An 8,637-nucleotide genomic window follows, 5' to 3' on the forward strand; every position below is an offset into this window, starting at 1 on the left:
CCTTACCTACACCACACCCTTTTATTAATGTTAACTTAGGGTTATTACTTATTCTAGCATTATCAAGCCTTGCAGTCTACTCTATTTTAGGGTCAGGATGAGCATCAAATTCAAAATATGCACTAATCGGAGCATTACGAGCCGTAGCCCAAACCATTTCATATGAAGTAAGTTTGGGATTAATCCTACTAGCATTAGTTATCTTCACTGGAAACTTCACACTACAATCATTTGGTACCACACAAGAGAGCCTATGACTAGTTATCCCAACATGACCCTTAGCAGCAATATGGTACATCTCAACATTAGCTGAAACAAATCGGGCGCCGTTTGATTTAACAGAGGGTGAATCAGAACTTGTTTCTGGTTTTAATGTTGAATACGCAGGGGGCCCTTTTGCATTATTTTTCCTTGCAGAATATGCTAATATTTTACTTATAAACACCCTATCGACTATTCTATTCTTAGGGGCATCTCACATTCCCTTACTACCAGAACTTACAACAATTAACCTTATATTAAAAGCAACACTACTATCAGTCGTGTTCTTATGGGTTCGAGCCTCGTACCCACGATTCCGATATGACCAATTAATACACCTCATTTGAAAAAATTTCTTACCACTAACCTTAGCCTTAGTTATCTGACATTTATCCACACCTCTAGCATTAGCAGGGCTTCCACCCCACGTATAAAGGAATTATGCCTGAATACTAAAGGACCACTTTGATAGAGTGCATTACGGGGGTTAAAGTCCCCCTAATTCCTTAGAAAGAGAGGACTTGAACCCCACTTAAGAGATCAAAACTCTTAGTGCTTCCCACTACACCACTTCCTAAAGTAAAGTCAGCTAAATTAAGCTTTTGGGCCCATACCCCAAAAATGTAGGTTAAAACCCTCCCTTTACTAATGAACCCCTATATTATATCATTCCTTCTACTAGGTCTAGGCTTAGGTACTACCATTACATTCATAAGCTCTCATTGATTAATAGCATGAATAGGCTTAGAAATTAATACACTAGCAATCATCCCCCTAATAGCACAACACCACCACCCACGGTCTGTAGAAGCTTCAACAAAATACTTTCTCACCCAAGCCACAGCTGCAGCAATAATCCTATTTGCTAGCTCCACTAACGCCTGAATTACAGGACAATGAAGCATCAATGAGATATCACATCTTATTCCTACAACCATTATGATACTAGGACTAGCTCTGAAAATTGGTATGGCACCTCTCCACACATGAATACCAGAAGTACTTCAAGGACTTGATCTAACCACAGGGTTAATCATATCAACATGACAAAAGCTAGCACCATTTTCCTTACTAATACAAATAAACCTAAATAACCCTGTATTAATCACAATAGCAGTTATATCAACCATAGTGGGGGGCTGGGGGGGCTTAAACCAAACGCAATTGCGAAAGATCTTGGCATACTCATCAATTGCCCATATTGGATGAATAATCCTTGTCCTACAGTTTTCACCCTCACTAACACTACTAACTCTTCTAATCTACATCCTTATAACACTTTCTGTATTCAGCTTATTCAAAGTAAATAAAACAACTTCTATCAACTCACTAGCTACATCATGATCAAAATCTCCTACAATCACCGCACTAGCTCCCCTTGTCCTACTATCATTAGGGGGGTTACCACCACTTACAGGGTTTGGACCAAAGTGAATAATCTTATCAGAACTAACAAAACAAGAACTTAATACTATTGCAACAATTACAGCATTATCTGCTTTACTAAGCCTATATTTTTACCTGCGACTCTCATATGCTATAACACTAACCCTTTCACCAAATACTACCCCTATAACCAACCAGTGACGGTATCACACCAAGCAACCTATTATTCACCTATCCATCTCCACCATCATATCATTAATAATACTCCCCATTTTACCTAGCATAATAACTTTAATCAACTAAGAGTTTAGGTTAATAAAAGACCAAAGGCCTTCAAAGCCTTAAGTAGAAGTGAAAATCCTCTAACTCTTGATAAGACTTGCGGGAAATTAACCCACATCTACTGTATGCAAAACAGACACTTTAATTAAGCTAAAGCCTTACTAGATGGGAAGGCCTCGATCCTACAATTTCCTAGTTAACAGCTAGACACTCTAACCAGCGAGCATCCATCTACTTTCCCCCCGCCTTGAAAGGCGGAAAGGCGGGGGGAAAGCCCCGGCAAAAATTAATTGGCCACTTAAGATTTGCAATCTTATGTGTAAAACACCTCAAGGCTTGGTATGAAGAGGGCTTAAACCTCTGTATGTGGGGTTACAATCCACCGCTTACTCAGCCATCCTACCTGTGGCAATCACGCGATGATTTTTCTCAACCAATCACAAAGACATCGGCACCCTATACTTAGTATTTGGTGCTTGGGCCGGAATAGTCGGCACTGCACTCAGCCTTTTAATCCGAGCAGAACTAAGTCAGCCGGGAGCTTTACTAGGAGACGATCAAATCTATAATGTTATCGTTACTGCTCATGCTTTTGTAATGATTTTCTTCATAGTCATACCAATTATAATCGGAGGTTTCGGCAACTGATTAGTCCCATTAATAATTGGGGCACCTGACATAGCCTTTCCTCGAATGAATAATATGAGTTTCTGATTATTACCTCCTTCCTTCCTACTTCTCCTTGCTTCATCCGGAGTAGAAGCGGGGGCAGGAACAGGTTGGACTGTTTACCCACCATTAGCTGGTAACCTGGCCCATGCTGGAGCTTCTGTAGATTTAACAATTTTCTCTCTCCATTTAGCAGGTATTTCATCTATTCTAGGAGCAATTAACTTTATTACTACTATTATTAACATAAAACCCCCGTCAATTTCTCAATATCAAACACCGTTATTTGTGTGAGCAGTTTTAGTGACCGCAGTTTTACTATTACTTTCACTTCCTGTTCTGGCGGCTGGTATTACCATACTTCTCACAGATCGAAACTTAAATACAACATTTTTTGATCCTTCTGGAGGAGGAGACCCTATCCTTTACCAACACTTATTCTGATTCTTTGGGCATCCTGAAGTTTATATTCTTATCCTACCAGGTTTCGGCATGATCTCACATATTGTAGCCTACTACTCTGGTAAAAAAGAACCTTTTGGTTATATAGGAATAGTGTGAGCAATAATAGCAATTGGACTTCTAGGGTTTATTGTTTGAGCTCATCATATGTTCACTGTGGGGATAGATGTAGATACACGAGCATACTTTACCTCAGCAACCATAATTATCGCCATTCCTACTGGTGTAAAAGTATTTAGCTGATTAGCCACACTTCACGGAGGCTCTATTAAATGAGAAACCCCCCTATTATGAGCTCTGGGGTTCATCTTTTTATTTACTGTTGGAGGACTAACAGGTATTGTGTTAGCAAACTCCTCTTTAGATATTGTATTACATGATACTTATTACGTAGTTGCTCATTTCCACTATGTTCTCTCAATAGGTGCTGTATTTGCAATTATAGCAGGATTTGTGCACTGGTTTCCCTTATTTACAGGTTATACACTACACAGCTCTTGAACCAAAATTCATTTTGGTGTAATATTTGCTGGTGTAAACCTAACATTCTTCCCTCAACACTTCTTAGGATTAGCTGGTATACCACGCCGATACTCTGATTACCCAGACGCATACTCATTATGAAACACTGTCTCCTCTATTGGATCGCTTGTGTCTTTAATCGCCGTAATCATATTCTTATTTATTATTTGAGAAGCATTCGCTGCTAAACGAGAAGTGCTAACAGTTGAACTAACCTCAACAAATATTGAATGACTGCACGGATGTCCACCACCATACCACACATTTGAGGAACCTGCCTTTGTTCAAGTACAAGCAAACAATTAGACGAGAAAGGAGGGAATTGAACCCCCATAAAATGGTTTCAAGCCACCCACATAACCGTTCTGTCACTTTCTTTATTTAATTAACCAAGATATTAGTAAAATATTATACTGCTTTGTCAAGGCAGAGTTGTTGGTTAAACCCCTACATATCTTAAATAATGGCTTATCCCTCCCAACTAGGTTTTCAAGACGCAGCATCACCTGTAATAGAAGAATTACTTCATTTTCATGATCATGCATTAATAATTGTATTTCTGATCAGCACCTTAGTGCTTTATATTATTGTAGCCATAGTAACTACTAAACTAACAAACAAATTCTTATTAGACTCACAAGAGATTGAAATTATTTGAACTGTTCTTCCTGCAATTATTCTTATTCTAATCGCCCTCCCATCACTACGAATCCTATACCTTATGGATGAAGTGAATGATCCTCATCTAACAATCAAAGCAGTTGGACATCAGTGATACTGAAGTTACGAGTATACTGATTATGAAGATTTGGCCTTCGATTCCTACATAATCCCAACTCAAGACCTTACGCCAGGTCAATTCCGACTATTAGAAGCAGATCACCGTATAGTAATCCCAGTTGAATCACCTATTCGAGTATTAGTATCTGCAGAAGATGTACTCCACTCATGAGCAGTCCCTTCTTTAGGGGTTAAAATGGATGCAGTACCAGGACGACTTAATCAAACAGCTTTTATCACATCACGACCAGGCGTGTTTTATGGACAATGTTCAGAAATCTGTGGTGCTAACCACAGCTTCATGCCTATTGTAGTAGAAGCAGTACCATTACAACAATTTGAAAACTGATCATCTCTAATACTTGAAGACGCCTCGTTAAGAAGCTAAACAGGACCTCAGCGTTAGCCTTTTAAGCTAAAAATTGGTGACTCCCGACCACCCTTAGCGACATGCCTCAATTAAATCCCACACCTTGATTAATAATTCTCCTATTTACATGATTAGTTTTTACTATCATTATTCCACCTAAAGTCATAGCACACAAATACCCTAATGAACCAAATGTTTTAAGCAGTAAAACATTAAAAACAACCCCTTGAAACTGACAATGACACTAAGCTTTTTTGACCAATTTATTAGTCCCATATTTTTAGGTATCCCACTAATAGCTTTAGCTATTTTACTACCTTGAATCATATTCCCAACCCCCTCTTCTCGTTGGATAAACAACCGCCTCCTTACATTACAAAACTGGTTTATTAATCTATTCACAAAACAACTTCTACTTCCCTTAAATACTTCAGGTCATAAATGGGCACTAATCTTAGCCTCATTAATAATCTTCCTGATTTCTTTAAATATACTCGGACTACTTCCTTACACTTTCACTCCTACAACTCAACTCTCCTTAAACATAGGACTAGCTGTACCATTATGACTAGCAACTGTTATTATCGGGATGCGAAACCAACCCACACACTCCTTAGGCCACCTATTGCCAGAAGGCACACCTGTATTACTAATCCCTGTGCTTGTTATTATTGAAACAATTAGCCTATTTATTCGGCCTGTTGCCCTGGGTGTTCGACTAACAGCAAATTTAACCGCGGGGCACCTATTAATCCAGCTTATTGCAACAGCAGCATTTGTCCTTATACCCCTAATACCCACAGTGGCATTACTAACAACAATTTTATTATTCTTGCTTACATTATTAGAAGTAGCTGTTGCTATAATTCAAGCTTATGTATTCGTATTACTACTAAGTCTTTATTTACAAGAAAACGTTTAATGGCCCACCAAGCACATGCATACCACATAGTAGACCCAAGCCCCTGACCCCTTACAGGTGCAATCGCAGCCCTTCTAATAACTTCAGGGTTAGCTATTTGATTCCATTTTAACTCAACTATTCTAATAACAGTTGGGTTAATCTTACTGCTTTTAACAATAATCCAATGATGACGTGATATTATCCGAGAGGGGACATTCCAAGGGCACCATACCCCCCCAGTACAAAAGGGGTTGCGATATGGTATAATCCTATTTATCACCTCAGAAGTTTTCTTTTTTCTAGGATTCTTTTGAGCTTTCTACCACTCTAGCCTGGCCCCAACCCCAGAACTAGGCGGTTGTTGACCCCCTTCTGGAGTTATCACACTTGATCCTTTTGAAGTGCCTCTACTTAACACAGCAGTTCTACTTGCCTCTGGTGTTACAGTAACTTGAGCTCACCATAGCATTATAGAAGGTGAACGAAAACAAGCCATCCACTCACTCACCCTGACTATTCTCTTAGGTTTCTACTTTACGTTCCTTCAAGCGATAGAATATTATGAAGCCCCCTTCACAATCGCTGATGGCGTTTATGGATCAACATTCTTTGTAGCGACAGGATTCCACGGATTACATGTTATCATTGGATCAACATTCCTAGCAGTTTGCTTAGTCCGACAAATTCAATACCACTTCACATCACAACACCACTTTGGGTTTGAAGCTGCCGCATGATACTGACATTTTGTAGATGTTGTATGATTATTCCTTTATGTCTCAATTTATTGATGAGGATCTTATCTTTTTAGTACTAAAAAGTATGAGTGACTTCCAATCACCCGGTCTTGGTTAAACCCCAAGAAAAGATAATGAACCTATTAATTACAACTTTATTAATCACAACCACTCTTTCTGTTTTATTAGCCTTAGTCTCATTCTGATTACCTCAAATAAATCCTGATGTAGAAAAACTATCGCCCTACGAGTGTGGCTTTGACCCCTTAGGCTCCGCCCGACTTCCCTTCTCACTACGATTTTTTCTCGTAGCAATTTTATTCCTCCTATTCGACTTAGAAATTGCTCTACTCCTCCCACTCCCGTGAGGTATACAACTAACATCCCCCTCCTATACATTCATATGGGCGTCATCAGTTGTTGTTCTTCTAACCCTAGGTTTAATCTATGAGTGAATCCAAGGTGGCCTAGAATGAGCTGAATAAACGATTAGTATAATTAAAACACTTGATTTCGGCTCAAAAGCACGTGGTTAAAATCCACGATCGTTTTATGACACCTGTGCATTTTGCTTTTTCAACAACATTTATTTTAGGACTTATAGGACTTACTTTTCACCGAAACCACTTATTATCTGCTCTCTTATGTTTAGAAGGAATAATGTTATCATTATATGTTGCCCTATCCTTATGAACACTTCAATTAAACTCAATCAACTTCTCACCCACCCCCATACTAATACTCGCTTTTTCAGCATGTGAAGCAAGTGCAGGATTAGCCCTTCTGGTAGCAACCTCTCGCACACATGGAACCGACCGCCTTCAAGCCCTAAACATCTTACAATGTTAAAAATCCTTATTCCAACGATCATAATAATCCCCACAACATGACTTACCCCTAAAAAATGACTGTGGTTATCTACATTAACACATAGTCTTATCATTGCTCTACTCACCTTAACTTGGCTTATTTGGCCTTCTGAGACCGCCTGGTCAAATTTAAACGGATTAATAGCTACAGACCCATTATCAACCCCCTTACTAATTCTCACATGCTGACTTCTTCCACTAATAATCCTTGCTAGCCAAAACCACACAACTAATGACCCCCTTAATCGACAACGAATGTATATCTCACTTCTCACATCTTTACAAGTATTCCTTATTTTAGCATTCAGTGCCACAGAATTAATTATGTTTTACGTAATATTTGAAGCCACTTTAATCCCAACCTTATTAATTATTACCCGATGAGGTAACCAAACAGAACGGTTAAATGCAGGAACCTACTTCCTGTTCTATACTTTAGCAGGATCCCTACCACTTCTTGTTGCACTACTAATGCTTCAAAACAAAACAGGCTCTTTATCAATACTAACCCTACAATACTCTAACCCCCTAAGTCTTATTTACTTGAGTGATAAAGTATGATGGGCGGGCTGTCTAATAGCCTTCCTTGTAAAAATACCACTTTACGGGGTCCATTTATGACTACCTAAAGCTCATGTTGAGGCACCAATTGCAGGATCTATAATCCTTGCCGCAGTACTACTAAAATTAGGAGGCTATGGTATGATACGGTTAATAAACATTTTAGAGCCTTTATCTAAACAACTAAGCTACCCTTTTATAGTCCTAGCTTTGTGGGGAATCATCATAACTGGCTTAATTTGTTTACGACAAAATGATTTAAAGTCCCTTATCGCTTATTCTTCAGTAAGCCATATAGGACTGGTTACAACAGGTATTCTTATTCAAACCCCATGAGGTTTCACTGGAGCATTGGTGTTAATAATCGCACACGGACTTACCTCATCCGCACTATTTTGTCTAGCAAACACAAATTATGAACGAACACATAGCCGAACCATAGTTTTAGCACGAGGTCTTCAAATAATTATACCCCTAATGGCCACATGGTGATTTACTGCTAGTTTAGCAAACATAGCTTTACCACCCCTACCTAACCTAATGGGGGAGTTAATAATCATCTCATCTTTATTTAATTGATCGCCTTGAACCTTAATTATTACAGGACTTGGAACATTAATCACTGCAGCATACTCACTATACTTATTCCTTACAACCCAACGGGGCCCCCTAACAAACCACCTTCTCCACATAGAACCATCACACTCCCGAGAACACTTAATCATAACACTCCACCTAATCCCGCTTATTCTTTTAATCATAAAACCTGAGCTATTATGAGGTTGAGTTTTCTGTAGGTATAGTTTAAGAAAAATATTAGATTGTGATTCTAAA

At 38.8% G+C, this 8,637-nt stretch overlaps 5 protein-coding genes across 5 annotated transcripts; all 5 read left to right on the top strand.

Annotated features, from left to right (window-relative positions):
* Nucleotides 1-8: 8 nt before the first annotated feature.
* On the top strand, nucleotides 9-3,975 carry LOC127594995 (NADH-ubiquinone oxidoreductase chain 1-like; the record flags this gene model as incomplete). The annotated part of the gene is given in 1 exon segment (XM_052056716.1): nucleotides 9-3,975. A coding segment is annotated over 1 exon segment (687 nt), but the record flags the coding sequence as incomplete, so codon positions are not given.
* Nucleotides 910-3,975, top strand: LOC127594988 (NADH-ubiquinone oxidoreductase chain 2-like). The gene is given in 1 exon segment (XM_052056708.1): nucleotides 910-3,975. A coding segment is annotated over 1 exon segment (786 nt). The 3' UTR covers nucleotides 1,696-3,975.
* Nucleotides 3,976-4,044: 69 nt separating this feature from the next.
* Nucleotides 4,045-6,438, top strand: LOC127594992 (cytochrome c oxidase subunit 2-like). The gene is given in 1 exon segment (XM_052056711.1): nucleotides 4,045-6,438. A coding segment is annotated over 1 exon segment (666 nt). The 5' UTR covers nucleotide 4,045; the 3' UTR covers nucleotides 4,712-6,438.
* On the top strand, nucleotides 4,971-6,438 carry LOC127594989 (ATP synthase subunit a-like). Its single transcript, XM_052056709.1, is given in 1 exon segment — nucleotides 4,971-6,438. A coding segment is annotated over 1 exon segment (684 nt). The 3' UTR covers nucleotides 5,655-6,438.
* A 138-nt stretch (nucleotides 6,439-6,576) lies between these two features.
* LOC127594994 (NADH-ubiquinone oxidoreductase chain 4-like) lies at nucleotides 6,577-8,596 on the top strand. The gene is given in 1 exon segment (XM_052056713.1): nucleotides 6,577-8,596. A coding segment is annotated over 1 exon segment (642 nt). The 5' UTR covers nucleotides 6,577-7,497; the 3' UTR covers nucleotides 8,140-8,596.
* The last annotated feature ends 41 nt before the right edge of the window (nucleotides 8,597-8,637 follow it).

Source organism: Hippocampus zosterae, unplaced genomic scaffold (genome assembly GCF_025434085.1).
Source record: "Hippocampus zosterae strain Florida unplaced genomic scaffold, ASM2543408v3 HiC_scaffold_350, whole genome shotgun sequence".
Taxonomy (NCBI): domain Eukaryota; kingdom Metazoa; phylum Chordata; class Actinopteri; order Syngnathiformes; family Syngnathidae; genus Hippocampus; species Hippocampus zosterae.